Source organism: Maniola hyperantus, chromosome 2, assembly GCF_902806685.2.
Source record: "Maniola hyperantus chromosome 2, iAphHyp1.2, whole genome shotgun sequence".
Lineage (NCBI taxonomy): Eukaryota > Metazoa > Arthropoda > Insecta > Lepidoptera > Nymphalidae > Maniola > Maniola hyperantus.
Window position 1 is genome coordinate 9,579,976 of NC_048537.1, and position 19,089 is coordinate 9,599,064.

Sequence of the window (19,089 nt, forward strand, 5' to 3'; positions counted from 1 at the left end):
GTCTTGACATCACTTGACATATATGTTATTGGTCTGTGCTTGACATTGACAAATGAAATAGATTATACATCCTAGACTATTCAAACAATAATGTGATCCTACCCATAGAGTAATACCATAGACTATGGATCCCTGATCTAACTTTATCGAATGACGATAGGGTCTACTCTAGGGCATGGGATGATGGCAGGCACAGCCTTCTTTAGTAAGACAATAAAGAAGGCTATGTGGCAGGGGAATGGTTACTAATCTTAGATGAATGATTACCAATTATTACAAGTGATGTAGGCATAGAGATAGTATAGATGACTTGCGTTTTTGGCGGGAAACGCGAAGTGCGCTTTTTAATTGAAAATTGTTAAAAATATAGTTTTTGAGTGTAAATAGTACATTATTTTGTAAATAGTTTTCGTTAAACTGTGGTACAATGCCGTCAGATAGTGACGGCTGTGATTTGGAACCAGCAGCGGGCAAAAAGAGGAAGAAAATGCAAAAGGAGAAACCCTCTGAAAGTGATGGTGCAAAATACAAACCATTTATAAAACCAGGGTATCGCCGGGCGTACGGCGATACTAGTACCAATTCAGAATTCCCTGTATACGTAGAAAGCACAGAAGATATCAAACTAGGAAACAAAAATCCCCTAGTGGTATCCAAATATTTTAAACAAGTAAAAGGTGTAAGTGAAAGTAGGCGCATAAACGCTACTAAAATTATGCTTGTCTTCAAACAAGCGACAGCGGCTAATGACTTTTTGAAGCACGAGTGCCTTTCAGTTTATAAACTTCGAGCGTTCATCCCGGCGTCCTCTGTGGAAAGGGTAGGGGTGGTTAGGTTTATTCCAAAAGAATCTAGCAATCAGGAACTATTCAATAAACTCTCCTCGGAAAGTGAAGTAATAGGTGTAAAGAGATTTTTGAAAAAAGTGGGAGAGGAGCTAATTCCTCTCTCCACTATCAGTGTAATTTTCAGCGGTACTAGTCTACCGCAGTATATTTATTTGGACAACTGGAGATACAAAGTTTTCACTTATGTTCCTCCTTTGATGCAATGTTTTAAATGTATGAAATTTAACCATTATGGGAAAATTTGTAAAAATCAGCAAATATGCTCACGGTGCGCTGGTGAGCACCATTACAAGGACTGCACGACGGATACACTGAAGTGCAGCAATTGTGGGGGTGCGCATCTTGCAATATCAAAAACGTGTCCTGTAAAGGCAGCGAGAATGGAGAGGAACAAAAAAGAAACCTACTCAAAAGTAGTTCAAATAAGTAGTGCGAGTTTCCCTCCACTCCCAAAGCCTCAGAGCCCTCAGACATATGAAAAAAACCAAACTACATACTCACAGCCTAAGCAAACTACACAGACAAAGACAGAAATTTCACACAATGATATTGTAAATAACTCTAAGCTTTTAGGAGCCATAGTAAACACTTTGGTTACAATAGGGAACTCTAATAATATTAAGACTACTAATCAAATCAAAGAAACATTTTTAGAACATTTAAGTAAAATATAATGGATTCTCACCTAACTATTGTGCAGCATAATATCCAAAGTATTAACAATAAGAAACCCTTGGTTAAAACATTTTTGGAACAACATAATATTGATATTTTGCTATTAAATGAGACCTGGCAAAAAAATACAAGTAATCCTATTAGATTTTCAGGATATAATTTTGTAGGAAAAAATGCAAATAATGAACATGGTGGAGTAGGCATTTTATTAAAAAATACATTAAAATATAAAATATTGCCAACACAATTTTATCAAGATGTTCAGTCCATAGCAATTTCTCTAGAAACTAATATAGGTTCCGTGTCGATTCTATGTGTTTATTGTCCACCTAAAAATAAAAATAACAATTATTGTAGAATTAATAAACTTAAAAATATTATTGCTAGCTTACCAAAACCTTGTATAGTCTCAGGAGATTTTAACGCGCATCATATTGCTTTTGGGTGCAATTGTACAAATTCAAGAGGCAAAACATTGTTTGAAATTTTTGATGAACATGACCTATGCCTGTTAAACACAGGTGTATCTACTACAGTACAAAGACCTAATGCAAATAGCTCTGCTATTGATGTGACAGGGGTGAGTCCCGTATTAGCACCTCTATGTGAATGGTCAGTAGGTGACGATCCTTTGGGTAGTTACCACTATCCAACATTTACAAAATTAAGCCTAGTTCCATCTAAATATTCTGTCAATGACAAAGTAGAGAAATTTCTATTTCATAAAGCAGATTGGACCAAATATTATGCAAAATCAGAGGAGTACTTTAAAGGTATATCTTTTGATGAAAAAGATCCTTCACAGTCGTATGATAAGTTCTGTGAAGTTTTAAATACTCTTAGAAAAGAATTCGTTCCTTATGTAAAAATTGAAGGTCCTAGACTTTTTAAAACTCCTGCTCCTTGGTGGGATGAAAACTGTGAAGTTGCTGTTAAAAATTCGAGAGAAGCTTTACAGTTATATAAAAGAAATGGGTTGATGGAAAATTACATTAATTATAAACAATTGGATGCACAAAAAAAATTAATAATTAAGGATGCTAAGAAAAATAGTTGGTACAAGTTATGTTCAACATTCAATAGATATACTCCTATTACTCGAGTATGGAATTATATGAAAATGTTTAAACGTATTAAAAACCCACCACAGCATAAAAATGATGTATGGATTCCCGATTTTATTTCAAAATTTAAACATGATAACAATAACACAACGTTAAATACCTCTGTTTTCGAATTTAATAATGATTCTGACAAGCATATGTTACTTTTAAAGCCTTTCACTTTTGCAGAATTTAATATAGCACTTAAATCAAGAAAAAACTCTACACCCGGCTTAGATAACATTCCATATATAATGATTAAAAAATTGCATAAATTAGGTCAATTAGCGTTACTTGATATATTTAATAGGCTATGGGATAATCAATGTGTTCCAGAGAGTTGGAAGATCCAATGTATAGTACCGATTTTAAAACCTGATAAATCTTCATCTGATTGTAATTCATACAGACCAATATCACTAACATCATGCATAGGAAAATTATTTGAACAAATGCTGAAACTGAGATTAGATTATTTTACAGAAAAAAATAAATTATTACCAACATTCCAATACGGTTTCCGAAAAGGAAGAAGTGCTAATGAGAGTTTGACATCATTTGTATCGGATTTAAGAAGCTGTAAGTTATCAAAAGATGCTGCAGTATGTGTATTTTTGGATATAGAAGGTGCTTATGATAATGTTGATTTAAACCAGATTATTACTTCTCTTCATGAAATTGGCATTCCTGGAAAAATGTTAAAATGGCTATCAAATTTTTTAAATAACAGAAAGTTTTATGTTAAGTATAATAATATACTTCATGGACCTAACTCAACAAGTAAAGGCCTTATGCAAGGTGCATCATTATCTCCAATTTTATACAATTTATATACCTCTCAAATTGAGAAATATGTAACAACAAAGGATGTAAAAATTTTACAATTTGCAGATGACTTGTTATTATATAGTGTAAATAAAAATGTAGAAATAGCTGTAAATAATGTTAATTCAGCATTGGCTCAGGTGCAAAATTATTACCAAAACACTTTAAAATTAAGTATTAATACCTCTAAAAGTTCATGCATGGTATTTGGTGGACCAGTAGATGTAAACATTAAATATAATAACTTAGATGTTCCAATTGTAAGAAATAAGAAGTTCTTAGGAGTAATTTTTGATACAAAACTAAAATTCGATGCTCACATTAACTACATTTGTAAAAATGCATTAAAAAGCATTAATCTTATTAGATGTTTAGCTGGTACATTTTGGGGTTCAGATCCCAAAGTTTTGACTTTGTTGTACAATAGTATGGTTAGAAGTCATTTTGATTATAGTTGTCTTGCGTATATGCAAACTAATCCATCGTTGTTGAAAAAATTGGATGTCATTCAAAATATAGGTTTGAGAATAATAAGTGGAGCAATGCGGTCTACACCTATTAATTCAATGGAAGTAGAAACATGTATCCCTCCTTTGCCGGTGAGACGTGTTTATTTGGCTGAAAAGTTTTGTTTGAAGCAACTATTCGCTAACTCTAACTTGGTAAACAAATTATTACTTCCACAGGATTTATTAAAAGTTACTGAAGCATCAATTGAAACTCTACAACCTACAGCGGAAGCACTTCTTTCCGGTAAAGGACCTACTATGTCAATGATTATGACTTATATGCATAGTATTGCTAGTAAGATAAATGTGAATGACGTTTGGCCTATGTATGATTGCCACTATGATGTAATAAACCTCGAAAATAGAATACACATCACTGATATTAAATCCAATTTAGACTTCCTATTGTTCATTGAAGAAAATTGTAAAAATCATTATAGGATATATTCGGATGGTTCTAAAAATGAGAACTTTGTAAGTTCTGCTTTTTATGATTCACAGTTAAAAAAATGTAGATCATATAAATTAAACTCTGACTGCAGTGTGTTTACTGCTGAATGCGTGGCCCTGTTCAAGGCATTGGAATATATCAAAGAAGAATTAATGTTTAAAATTAATAACTATGTTTTAATAACAGACTCGAAAAGTGTTCTTTTAGCTATAAATAATTTTAATTTTAGTAATTATAAATTAGTTTATATTATTTTCCAAATTAAAAATGTACTACTTAATTTAAAACAAAGGGGAATTAATATAGAATTTGTTTGGGTACCCTCCCACAGAGGCATAACAGGAAATGAAGTCGTTGATTCTGCTACAAGAAAAAGTAATTTTTATGAAGATTGTTCAAGTAGCATCAAGGTGCCATTTACGGATTTATGCAATACAATTAAAATAAGACAAAAGAAATTGTGGAGTGAAGTGTGGGATGTGACTAATAAAAATAAAGGAAAATGGTATGCGGAAATTCAAAAGGAAATACCAATACAACCATGGTATTTCAAAACGAAGTGTGAATCTAGAAAATTTACATCATTAATGAATAGACTGAGATTTGGTCACTGTCTGGTGCCAACACACCTGAATAAAATAAAAATACTAAACAGTAAAAAATGCAACTATTGTGATTATGAGGAGGCTGATGTTAATCATATGATACTCAAATGTCCAGCTTTTGGCATACAAAGACTTATATTAGCCAGTGATCTAAACACTATAAATATGGAACAAAAACAAAAAATTGATGTTCCCCGCCATGTAAAGGACTTGTTGTGTAAAACGTCATATTTTAAGTCTATTTTTAATTATATAAGTAATACTATAAATAAAGTGTAAAAACGTTAGACTAATTAGTTATAAGCAATTTTGTATTTTTAGAATAATATTTAGTTATAACCAATTTTGTATTTTAGAATTTGTAAATTTTTGAAAGGCCTTAAAGGACTGTTATCCAGGGCCGTAAAATAAATTAAAAAAAAAAAAAAAAAAAAAAAAAAAAAATTATTACAAGTTCATCATCATCATCAACCGGTAGACGTCCACTGCTGGACTTAGGTCTCTTGTAGGGACTTCCACACGACACGGTCTTGCGCCGCCTGAATTCAGCGTCTCCCTGCGACTCGTCTGATGTCGTCCGTCCACCTAGTGGACACAATTGGATTAACTAATCATATACACTATAGTCTGTGAACTAATCTAATATCCAAATGTTAGTAAGGAAAGCAAAATTAGAAAATCTAATTTAAATATAGGTTATAAAGTCAATAAGGTGCAGATGGCCACTAAAAGTGCAGTTGGCAGTGGAGTAGTAAATAAAATAAGCTTTCCGCCACTGAGTGGAACAAATTTCGGTCTCGGATTAGAAAACAGTCCTCTGTAGTGAAAACCTTTCTTGAGTAAAGTAGCCAATTCTGAGCAAGTTGGAGAAAAATAATTCACTATCCATATCCTTTCAAGGTACGGAACCTCGATGAGCGAGTCCGACTCGCACTTGCCCAGTTTCTTACCAGCAATAGATTAAGTTAATCAAGAGAGTTTCTTTACGGTTCCTCTTCAAGATATTTTTGTTACTTTCCTAAATTACAATATCTATATACTACTACTACTAGTTATCATTACACAAACCTTTTAAAAATAAAGTGTTAAGTGTTAAACTAGTGGATTACAAGTTAGTAAGTCAATTTGATCATTATTATCCCAAGAAAACTCCTTCAATTATGTGATTAAAGGAAGAGGTCACATAATAAAAAGCAACATTTATTCATTAAAACATTTTCATTTATTCAGTCAATTGTAGGGAGGCAAACTTTTCTACGTCGTAAAAGCCTGCTTTGACTTGTCTACCGCCAAAAAATCTGCCATTTAAATCTACCACTGCTTTTATAGCACTTTCAATTCGTTTGAACTCAACAAATATTCTGACAGCTTCTTCATGTGGAACATTTGGTAATTCAAATATCAAGACCTTTATGACGTCGCCATATTTTGTGTTGCATTCATCTTTCACTTCAGGTTCAAGTTCTTCATCAACATCGCCTGGGCCCACCATGTTCTGTGATTCAAAATGAATAAAAAAATGATTGATGATTTACATTAAGAGTTACAGACTGATCAAGCTTCCCTGAGGTGTGCAGGCTAGAGTTGTTAGGTCATTATCTGAGTTTATTTTATTTCTTCTTTAAATATTTTAACACTTACCCTCAATAAAACTACTTTGCTTGGTGATTTCATTATTTCGGTAATTGAAGGTTCTTGCTTAGAAGCTTGAGGTGAATTTGATGCATTTGGTGAGTCTGTAAGAAGACAGTTAATTTTGTTAAAAGAACCAAATGATAAGATAAACAGAGTAACTATAGGAAGACAATAATACCTGATCCAGGAAGCACGGGCATAGCAAAACCTGGGGGTGGCATTACAGTACTATCCTTTTCATGTATGATACGTCCACCACGCTTAGAAGTTTTCTCCACTTGCAGTGCTACTGACATTCCCTGTTCCTTTTTACCCAAGCCTTGACCTTCCTGGAACATTTAAGTAACAATTTATTAAAAAGATTTTTGATTTTATGATTGGAGAAACTGAGACACTGATGCTAATTCTATTGTACAAATTACTTAACTACATGAAAATTTCATAAATTGCTTTGCAACTATATCTATTTACTATGTACTGGTCTGGAAAAGCTTGTCTCTATCCAACAGTGGAAATTCAAGGAAAATAATAAGTTTATTAATATCAAAATCTAGTTTAGTTCTTTGTTAAGTAGGTTCTTGTTTTCACAATAATTAAAAGTATATAAGTATTTTATAAATACTTCTTTTTCTAAATCAAAATCCGATGGATCACCCTAACACACGTCAATCTTGAGCACAGTGGGGGAGGCGCGCGGTAACGCGGATCCGTTTGATTTCAACCTTATGTCAAAATATAATAACAGAGTTTAATTTGATAAGAACACAGCTATACCTCTCCGCCACTCCACTCAGTTGGTGTACCTTACGCCTAAGAGTTTATACAATATAAAAAGCAGTGTGTTAAATTTGGCTGCAGTGCTGTGCAAGCTGAATTGCACATTATAGTGTTCAACACTATAAAGTTTGATGTTGATCTAAAACATCTTTGTGGAGTGATTCTTCTGTATTTGCATTGTGGAAGATACTGTTAAGTATTGTGGTATTCATGATCAACCCATCGCCAGGTTACCACAGAGCATGGGTCTCCTTTTAGAGTGAGAAGGAGGCAGAAGGCTGGCCAAGTGCAGACTGGCAGACTTCACACACCAATAACAACCACACCACACCAACTTATAACCAACACATGTGGTATTGGTTACAATGAATTATAAGGAAGTACATTGTAACCAATACCAACCAATAGTTTATTAAAAAGGCTAATGTAAGTGAAAAATAATAACCTTAAAACCATATTTTGCCATAATCTTTGCAGCTATAGAACTGGCCCCATATCCTCCGATTGAGAAGCCTGGACTAGGGCTTGCTGCTGGCACAGCTGGTGGAGGTGGTGATAATGACTCCATGGTTAAGGATGGAGGGGGTGCTATAGCAACTCCAGTTGCACGTTTTGATATCTCTTCTGCTTCTTCTTCCTCCGGTTGCTAAAAAGAAACAAATAATTATAAGTCATGATTATTTATTATACTAATTTACAACTCATATTTAGTACTTATTAATACTCATAATGTGGCTAATTCCATTGTGCACAATCTCTAAACTAAACTAAAATGGAACGTCTAAATCTATTGCTATCCCTTTCATAATGTTGCTTGCGGAAAAGGATAGCACAAGATTTAGACCTGTTAATTTAGTTTAGTTTAGAGATTGTGTACAAGAGAATTGGCCCCATTATTATGTCAATTTTAAGCTAGTACTACTTGTTGGATTATTACTAAATAAGACTTAATATGCATAGAACAATAATAAATACTGAATACCAAGAATAAGCCAGATTGGTAGAAATGAAAACAATAGGAAAATTAAAAAAACCGGCCAAGTGCGAGTCAGGCTCACGCAAGGAGGGTTCCGTACTACAGTCGTATTTTTCGACATTTTGCAAGATAATTCAAAAACTATGATGCATAAAAATAAATACAAATCTGTTTTAGAATGTACAGGTGAAGACCTTGCATATGATATTGATACCCCACTTAATATAGTTACCTCACTTCGAAAGTTAAAAATACTAATTATTAGTTCATGACCACAATTTAATTTTTTTGTGTGATGTAACCACAAATTCACGGTTTTCAGATTTTTCCCCGAATGTCAGCTATAAGACCTACCTACCTGCCAAATTTCATAATTCTAGGTCAACGGGAAGTACCCTGTAGGTTTCTTGACAGACAGACAACAAAGTGATCCTATAAGGGTTCCGTTTTTCTTTTTGAGGTATGTAACGCTAAAAAAGAATACTACTACAATACCATTGGTACAAGAGTTTTTTCTGGGGTTACATCTTCTTCATCACCAAATCTTGATTTACGTTTTCTTTCTGCCCTGTCACCTCTCTCATTGCCATCAAGATTTAGTCTTTTGGCTTGCATTTCTGGAAATATATCAGTTACAGTCATACAGTAAAATAATTATAAGTTTGATTGCAATTATTATACCTAAAGCAAAATTATTATGATGCAGTATAGGTAATGTATTAAATGTGATAGGAAGGATGCATTAATCTTCTAAATATATAAAAAGACAAGGTGACTGAGTGACTGATCTATCAATGCACAGCTCACACCACTGGACGGATCAGGCTAAAATTTTGCATGCAGATAGCTATTATGCTGTAGACATCCACTAAGAAAGGATTTTTGAAAATTCAACCCCTAAGGGTTTAAAATAGAGATTCGAAATTTGTGTAGTCCACGGCTAGTCAAAATCTAAGATTGAAAATGGCTAGTGATACAATTTAAGTAGAGCCCTGCACAATCATCACTTGCAAGAAAATGATGATGCATGAATGAAACACTGCAGTTACACACTGAGCTTCAGTAATTTAATTTGAGTTTAAAAGTAAAAATAGCTTAAAGTAAATCACAACAATGGAGACTGTGGCTATGTGATAATTAAAAAGGCAGGTTGTTATTATTTATGAATGGTGGTAATACATACCTTTGGCAACTTTTTCATAATCATTAGGCCACATAGGATCATACTCGTTAGCAACATTCCAATCAAAGTCACGAACATTCAATGAAGCTGTCAATGTATTCGGTTGTATTTTTGGACTATCCGAATTAGGTTCATCTTCATCTTTTTGCTTACTTTTTAAATCTATTACAGGCGTCAACACCTATACATAACAGTTTTGTTTTGTAATATAAAGAAGTCACATATCTAATTGTAAAAGTTTTAAAGAGATGAATTCATACTTGGTTAGATCTTCGCAGTGCTTCCCTTTTAGGTTGAGTTACAGCCGCTTTCTTCAGTTGCAACTGTGACTGTAAAAGTTTGATGCCTGAAGACCATCCTGCTACTTTCTCTGTTGTACGAGCCTTTATTGTATCAAGATCGTCGTACAAAGACATTTTAACACGATAAATTTCCTTCAAACATTGATTTACAGAAAAATTAATATACGTAGTCTAAGAAAAAATATATACACAATTATTAACAGTAGGTAATTAAATTCAACACTATCAATAATAATTTTTACATAATATACAAAATGGTACTCTTTAATAAACACATTGAAATATGAATTTTAGTTCTTAATTGAATATTTATGTATTCCTATTTCCTAAACTGTAGGTACCGAATCACCGAACAGAAAAATTAAATCACTGTTGACACAAAGCTTGCCACAAAGAGTACAAATGTACCTACTCTGTGAGCTGTGAGCATAGAGTAATGTAATACACTGGAAATAGAGAGCCTTCCATAGATTATCTACTATATACTAGAAATAGATGTGCGACTCTAGATTTCTTTTTCAAAGTTACGCGTGTACTCACATCAAGAGGGCACTAAAAGCGCGCTAGGCGTGCGAGAGCGCGAAAATTTAAATGCTATTTAAATGTACTTTACTAGAATATTTTATATTTTTGGAACACGTTTTAAATAAACATTAATAATTCCATTAACGTTTGTTTAAAACATGTTTAAAAATATATATTACAAGACTATGACTCTTTGAGCTACTTAATTATAACTATATTATAGAAAGAAAAAGGTTTTAAGGTTTTGTAAATATTTATTATCATAAATTCGTAACTAGGTAGATACATAAAATACAATAGAATAGAAAACAATACGAAGTGTATGTAAACACTATAAAATACATACCCAAATTCAAGACCCGCAAGATTGTGAAATAATTACTATTCAAATTTAACATTTTCGGTTATTTACTTTTAATAATTTTCAAATTATTACCACAATTGGTGTATTTGTGTAGTCAGAAAACAATAAAATAATTGTTATATGAGCCAAAGATAATTAACATAAAGCTAGCTTTAAGTTTTATTGTAATATTAAAAATAAAAAAAATTAACATAAATTATATTAAATAAAATTCCCTGTAAATAAACTGTAAAATAATAAACATAAATTATACTAAATCAAGTAATCAATAAAACCAATCTACTAGATTGATTTTATTGATGGGAATTTATGTTTACTAGCTTATGCCCGCGATTTCGTTCGCGTGGACTACACAAATTTTGAACCCCTGTTTCACACACTTAGAGTTGATCTTTAACAATGAGATTTTAACATATGAGCTTAATAAAATATGTCATACTGCAAATTGCAAAAATATTAACTACAAAACTTTATAGACACTTCAAAACTGACAGAGTTTCATACAAACTTCAAACCCCTATTTTATCCCTTCAGGGGTTGAATTTTGAAAAATCCTTTCTTAGCGGACGCCTACGTTATAATAGCTATCTGCATGCCGAATTTCAGCGTGATCCGTCCAGTAGTTTGAGCTGTGCGTTGATAGATCAGTCAGTCAGTCAGTCAGTCAGTCACCTTTTCCTTTTATATATAGATTATATTATATTTGACTAGTGCCACAAAGGCAGTAATATTAAAAACATAATTACACAAATTAATCACACAGGATTGGCAAGAGTCTGTGATCAATCTACAATTAACAATTTAATCCCCCATATTTGTTAAAAGGAATACAAAACAATTTACTAAAGAAAACAATTTAGTAAAGACTGCCAAACGGATATAGCTTCTGTTAGATATTGATGCAGAAGATGACTTACGAATGTGCAATAGTTGACAGAAGCTTGAATGATTCCCCTTATCTAAATATATAAAAGGAAAGGGTGACTGACTGACTGACTGACCTATCAACGCACAGCTCAAATTACTGGACGGATCGGGCTGAAATTTGGCATGCAGATAGCTATTTTGAAGTAGGCATCCGCTAAGAAAGGGTTTTTGAAAATTCAACCCCTAAGGGGGTGAAATAGGGGGTTGAAACTTGTGAAGTCCACGCGGACAAAGTCGCGAGCATAAGCTAGTTTTATCAAACGAAGTCTGTAATTCAACTACTGATTTCATTAGATTGCATAAAATAGATTATTTACCTTTATGTGTTTGATAATATCTCAACGCCTGAATTTTTATGCTATCATTTTCAGTATCTGAATTTTTACCTTTTAAAATTTTATTTACATTATTGCACCAGCTGTGAATAATCAATTTGATCACAAAATTTATTATATAATTTTTCAAATTGACTTTGTGTGTATCACATGTTAAAAAATCAAAACTTGTACTCTGATCAACTAATAATTTTATCATTTGACTTTTGCCACTTTTCCCAGGATCATTTTTTAACATGCTTTTTACTATTTTTATTATATTTCTCACACAATTTGAAAAGTTACGCGAGGGTCGGTAAAGAGATCTCCTTGTGATATCGATAGAATGTATGTATTCATCTGCTTGAGGTGGGGTGGTGTCACACAATTCATTATTGCATTTTATACAAGATTTACACACATTCCTTTTTAGCTTTTTTATGACAAACCCTGTCACATACTTTTTAGTTTCAGAGATTATTAATTTGTCTCCCAATTTCTGAACTACTATCTGCCAAATTTTCTATACTTAGATCTGTATCCATTGGCTCATTGCTCATCGGGGGCTCTTTGATGTCATTTTCTATCAAAAGACAATCTAAATTTTGTAACATTTTGTTAGGATCTTCCTCACAGTTAGCCCCTAATGAGTGACTTGAATTTAAATTATTTACAAGTAATGTTTTGTAAATACTTTCAAACTGCTGGCAGGTAGGGTTTGTGTTTCTAGCCCCGTGGCTCCTCACAGAGGAGAAAAAGTTTTCCACAGGATCTTGGTTAAAACAGCGCGTTAACAAACTAGTTACATTATGTTTTTCATTTAGATATAGCCACAATTCTTTCATAACTTTAATATTGTGGATCCAATTTTTAATTGATGGAACCTGTTCATAACGAATACTTACTGTTCCATCTTTTTTTTTTGTTTCCATCTTAAATCGCATTGATTTTAATATTGGCACACTTTCATCCCATAATTTAAAATGGTCAGAGTTCATTTTCAAACAATTTTTATATATTTTATGGGTCTTTTTATAAGACCCTCCATTAAAGGAGTCAAAAAGACGATCAAATAATAGCAGCAAGTCGGCTGTGTCAGCACACTCTTGTGGTAGTAAATTATTTTCTGAAAAAGAAAAAAGATTAAAAATTAAATACTTAAATAAATACTTAAATATATTTTTTTATACATAAATGTCAGGCCACATTTACATGGATTTGTAGCTGATGCTCGCGACTTCACCCGCGTGGATTTAGGTTTCTTAAAATCTATGAACTCTATGATTTTCAGAGAAAAAAGTAGTGTCCTTCCCTAAGAAGTTATTTGTATACCAAACGTCAAAATTGGGTGGGCTGTGGGTCGATTTCATAAAACCGGCATCAATCATTATTACAATCTCAGTTGTTGTGATTGGCTGAATTTGTGCGATTCTTGTTGCAACAATGCATTGTAGCCAATAGTGAGCTGGCGTCAACCATTTATAATATTAGTATGGAGTTGTGGATGTTTTAAAGTTGCACTATCATCACATTACAGATGTAAAATAGCGCCATATATGTTGCTAATAAATAATTATTGAGAATAAGATTAGTCCTTGCTAGTCAAGTAGTACCAAAGTCTGATGAATTAATTCTAAAGTGAAGAAGGTCTTCAAATATCAGGTCTTTAAAAGTTTCAGAACATTAACAGTACTTACTTGCACAAAATCGTAGCGCTCCTGATACACGCTGACTAAAAACTTGTGCAGCATGTTTTACTTTCATCTTCGGAATTTTCTCTATGAGTACATGAGCTTCTGTTAACTTGTTGCACATTCGTAAGTCATCTTCTCCTGCATCAATATCTAACAGAAGCTTTAAATGTATCCATTTAGCAGTCTTTACTTCGTCCTCCTGTGTGAATCTTAATTCTTTTGTCAGTAAATTGTTTCGTATTCCTTTTAACAAATGTGGGGGATCAAATAAGGGGAATATATTATTATTTTCTACAGCAAAACTACTATCCCTAGGCTCGTTGCCTAATCTAAGACAATCTACTTTAGTCTCTTTTATCAGCTCATTTATAACTTTGTTGTTAATTGTAGATTGATCACAGACAGTTGAGACGACAGCCAATCCTGTTTGATTAATTTGTGTAATTATGTTTTTAATACACCTTTTTAATATTACTGCCTTTGTGGCACTTTTGCAAAACAAATAGCAAATTGGCTGTTTGAACTTAGCTTTTAGCCCCTTTATCATGAATACCAAAACATGGTCAGCAATATTCTCTGTAATTTCATTTCCCCCAAAATCTTCAAATCCGATTACTTGATCGAATGCTGTATTGAAATGTAGGGATGGAGACAAAGACATTTCATCAAAGATTAATACACATAATCGTTGCTCCATCCCCAATTTGTCTGCCGCATTTTTCAAAAGTTTAATTATCGCAGGGTTTAAGCCTGGTTTAATTGTTATTTGTTTAAGGACATCCAGTAATGTTCGTTTTGATGGCAAAGTTAACATTTTTCTCAAAAAGTTATAGCCTTTTGGACTTTTCTTATATATCGAGAGTGACATTAATTTTTCTGCATGATTAAATCTTCTTCCACGGCTTTTTTTGTTATGCTGTGTTAATTGCATTTTTACAAGTGTTTGAGCAGGCATAGGTAAGTATTTTAGAACCTTGTTAAATAATTTTGTTTTTGACATTTTTTTTGCTATCTTTACTTGGTTTCTTTGTTCGAATAATTTATTTTTCAAATTAACTATTTTCCTTAACAATTTCTGAACTTTGAGATTCACATGTCTTTGACCAGCTTTTCCTGAAAAAAAAAAGGTGTTTTTATTAAGTATACATTAACTATTAGACAATTTTCAATACTCTATTCTTGTTAAAATCTTGTTAAACAGTAAAGATTTTTTATCTCTTATTTAATTAAATTAAATTAAATTTATTGGATATTATTACATATTAAATTACATATAAGGAACACAAAAAATACTTATAATACAGATAAAAACAAGTAATAACAATTAAGTAGACCTAGGTCTAGTGGGGTGCCAGCCAGGTAACCTCCCAGTGTGTATGTGTGTATGTGTATTATTTGTTGTTTATGGCCACAACTTACTAGTAATTATTTTTTTCTGAATCTGAGTTTGAGAATATCCTGCTTGGATGTTGTGAACCACAGATGGGGTACTTTGAGCGACCGATTGATTATGTGTAGAACTTTCTGGTTGATTTATTGTATTAGCATCTAGACTTGAATCAATGGCACCTGAAATATGCAAAATAGAGTTTTAGAAGAAGTGTTTATGTTATAATTATTAGTTATACATAGTTAGTTTCTGTCTGCAACTTCATTAGGAGATTTCAGTTTTGAAGATTCCATAGAAACATTTGTACTTATTACATTTGATACCAAGTGGGGTATCCCGTAGCGCTGCCAAGTCGATTTTTTTGATATTAACAATAAACCTCTACAGTTTTGCGGCTTGTTAAGAAAAGTGATCTGTTTTACTCTTGTGTATTACAGAACCCTATGTGCTGTGTCCAACTCGCACTTGGCCAGTTATTTTCTACATAGCAGTTCTTGATTTATCGTGCAAAACGTCGAAAAATACGACTGAAGTATGGGACCCTCTGTGCACAAGTCTGACCCACACTTGGCCAGTGTTTTCAAGCTTCTACAATCTGTGCTTTGACCTATTATTGACATGTCAATCAATGTAATTTCTCAAAATCCTCTCTACTGTAATAACTAATAAATAAAACTCACCAAGGTTAAGAGAAGGAAATGCTGTCTTTGCTAGTCTTTTACTGTGATGGTATAAAAACGATCTTCAAAGTGGTGATTGCAAATTCGATAATTCGTATATATTTCATCATCAGTCTTGCTTTCTAAATCTTGTCCTACTATCTCTTTCCATTGTTGAAATCGTTTCAAAGAGGAGTGGCCAGGTTTTGGAAAGTGATGCAAAACATCTGAAAAAGTAGTAACATAAAATATGCAATATATTATTGTATTATCTATACTTATTGTACTTATTTACTTAATCTCTATAATATATATATATAAAAATGAATCACTGAATGTGTTGCTAAGCGCAAATTTCGAGAACAGCTGAACCGATTTCGCTAATTCTTTTTTTATAATATTCCTTGAAGTACGAGGATGGTTTTTATGGAATTGCCCGAAATCGACTAGGCGGTAAGACGTTCGCTGGGGCAGCTAGTAAAATATAAAAAAACCATAGTCATTAAAGTTCAAAATAATATCTAATGTTGTACCTACGTACCTACACTTAATTACAAAACAAAAAATGTACAGAATTAGTAGTCAATAATCCTTACCAATATTATAAATGCAAAAGTATGTCAGGCTGTCTGTCTGCTAGCTTTTCACAGTCAATTGTGTAACCGTTTATGATAAAAGTTAGAAGGTACAGAGAAGCTTGCATCCAGGTAAGGACATAGGCTACTTTTGCCTCGGAAAATCAAACAGTTCCCATGGGATTCTTTAAAACGCTAAACCAACGTAGACAAAGTGGCGGGCATCATCTATTTGGTGAAGAGATAGCTTGCATCGGAGACGGTTGTAGGCTACTTTAATCACGGAAAATTGGACTTCTCACGGGATTTCTAAAATGGTTTTTTGGATGATATCCACGTGGACGAAATCGCAGGAATTATTTAGTATCATGATAAAATACCTAATGTACTAATGGAGCATAGAGTTTGACTCGTTTAAGAGATTTGTGTTAGATTACAAGTGAGCTGATTTTAAACTTACCGAATTGCTCACATCCGAACACACATCGAGATCTCCGTGGCATTTTCCCTGCACAAATCTATCGACAGAAAATCTTTTCACAAAGCAAAAACAAGTCCGTAATCCGTAGCCGTGGTCAATCGTTCAGGCATGAATCGAGTCCGTAAATCAATCCTTAGGTAGTTATCGAGGTGGTTAAAGGAAACACAGAGTCCAGTAAACAAAGCAGGGTCAGATAAATTTATCAGAAATAGAAATATTTAGAACCGCACAAACAACAATACACGAAAACATGAAAAGTTTTGAACTTCAACGGTGACCAGGGTTGCCAGATATTTACCAATTGAATTCGCCCGTTTTTTTTTTTTTTTTAATAGATATAGCGAGCAAGCGAGCAGGCGGGTCACCTGATGTTAAGTGATTACCGCCGCCCATGAACATTTGCAGCACCAGAGGAGCCGCCGATGCGTTGCCGGCCTTTAGGAATTTGTTTTAGGATTTTGCCTGCTGAGTAGCCTAAAATCGCCCGTTTCTATCTTCCAGGGGCCCTACCGCGGTTGTTTGACAGCTACAATGTTACGATCACAATCATCTCTGATTGGTTAATGCTCGCTCACTATTGGCTACAATGCATTGTTGCAACAAGGATTGCACAAATTCAGCCAATCAGAACAATTGAGATTGTAATAATGATTGATACCGGTTTTAGACAATCGCCCTACTGGTAGCCTAAATGGTTACTGGTAGCCAATCGGGATTTTTGGGCGCCGATTGGCCCGCCGAGGTAGCCTAAATGGCGGTAATTCGCCTAATCTGGCACCACTGACGGTGACTGTGGCTGTCCAAATGTTTGTAATTTAAAATTACAACAATGTGCCCGCCATCTATTTACGTCTTTTATTAACTGTTATCTATTTGTTTAGCCGTACTCGCGCTTAGATGGCACCACAAGCGAATTTCAATTTGCGATTTTTTAATGTTCTGGAGTTGCACCCCTATGGAGCCTTCTCATAAGATTTTAATGTCACCCAAATTCCTAATGCAAACCTAGCACCATCTATTAGTTGGTCAACTACAACTGTAACTGTATACATACCTATAGGTATCTACATACATATATACCTACTATACCTATATATAAATAGGTGGTACCTACTACGTGCATATAGGTAAACCAAAACCACAATAGACCTTTGACTTTACAGTGTTTTATTGAGTTTCAAAACAAGTATTAATTTAACAATAATACTTAATTTATTAGTGAATTGAAAACAACAAAACACTGAAAAGTCAAAGATCCATGTGATTTTGGTTTATCTATTTAATGCACGCAGTGTAACAGGACCACCTTTTTATTGGCACCTTAATTATTATAGGTTCATTGGAATAACAACACTGATTGTGATTTACTTTTTATTTTTATTATGTCTCACAGATCACTAAATGTTAATTTCACGAGAAGACGAAGAAGAAACCACTCGACTCGACGTACTAGTAACGGAATTTACCTTTCGCCAAAACAGAAAAAACAAAACACCATGCCGATTCAAAACACAAATGGCAGCCATTTGCAATCTCTGACCATAGAGTAAAGTAAATCAAGCAATAATTTAGTTCATGTGACCAACTAATAGACGGCGCTAATAAAAACTACAACAGGTGATAATAAGCAACTTTCCGGCCCCGCTGTGAGTACAATCTTTTTTTTCGTATTTGCAGTAGGTAGTCCTTTGATTTGAGCCTTGACCTTGAGGCATTGATTGACAACTTGATTGACGGATTAACGTTTTCTGGGTTGCCAGATTTTTACAAAAATATGCAAAAAATAGTGTTGCACGAAAAGCCATGAGGTGTGTGCTCGTGGAAGGCAGTGAAATTTCATCAAAATTGGTTAAACGTATGGGCGTTTAAGAATCCCGTGGAAGGTAACTCTTTGATTTTCCAGGATAAAAAGTAGCTTATGTCCTTCTTCGGGACGTAAGCTAACTCTGTAGGTACCTACCAAATTTCATCAAAATCCGTTAAACTGTTGGGCCGTGAAAAGCTAGCAGACAGACAGACAGACACACTTTCGCATTTATAATATTAGTATGGATTATATACTCTTTGTTAAACCATCGATGTGTTAAAACCATAGAGATATAATATTTAAAACCATGTTAAAACATACCTAGTGATTACCTACATCATGGGAGGCACTTTCATGCAGTTGGATAATTTATAACGATAGTACTGCCATCTGTTCCTTGGGTCCGCAAACTTATATTATAATACCCCTGTATATTTATAATACTCTTTGTTTTTGTTGTTTAC

The 19,089-nt window shown here is 33.5% G+C and overlaps 1 protein-coding gene across 1 annotated transcript; it reads right to left on the reverse strand.

Moving 5' to 3' along the window:
• Positions 1–6,215: 6,215 nt before the first annotated feature.
• Positions 6,216–10,241, reverse strand: Spf45 (splicing factor 45). Its single transcript, XM_034982081.2, has 7 exons — positions 9,848–10,241; positions 9,588–9,768; positions 8,900–9,021; positions 7,874–8,074; positions 6,830–6,980; positions 6,658–6,752; positions 6,216–6,511 (listed from the first exon to the last, which is right to left on the reverse strand). The coding sequence occupies exons 1-7, from the start codon at positions 10,001–10,003 to the stop codon at positions 6,239–6,241; spliced, it is 1,179 nt and encodes a 392-aa protein (XP_034837972.1). The 5' UTR covers positions 10,004–10,241; the 3' UTR covers positions 6,216–6,238.
• Positions 10,242–19,089: the final 8,848 nt, after the last annotated feature.

Excerpts from the sequence above, each read along its gene's own strand:
- Spf45 (XM_034982081.2), bottom strand. The coding sequence starts at position 10,003 with ATGTCTTTGTACGACGATCTTGATACAATAAAGGCTCGTACAACAGAG. Across the intron at positions 9,769-9,847 it reads CACTGCGAAGATCTAACCAA|GTGTTGACGCCTGTAATAGA; the intron begins GTATGAATTCAT and ends TGTTATGTATAG. Across the intron at positions 8,075-8,899 it reads AAAAAACTCTTGTACCAATG|CAACCGGAGGAAGAAGAAGC; the intron begins GTATTGTAGTAG and ends GTTTCTTTTTAG.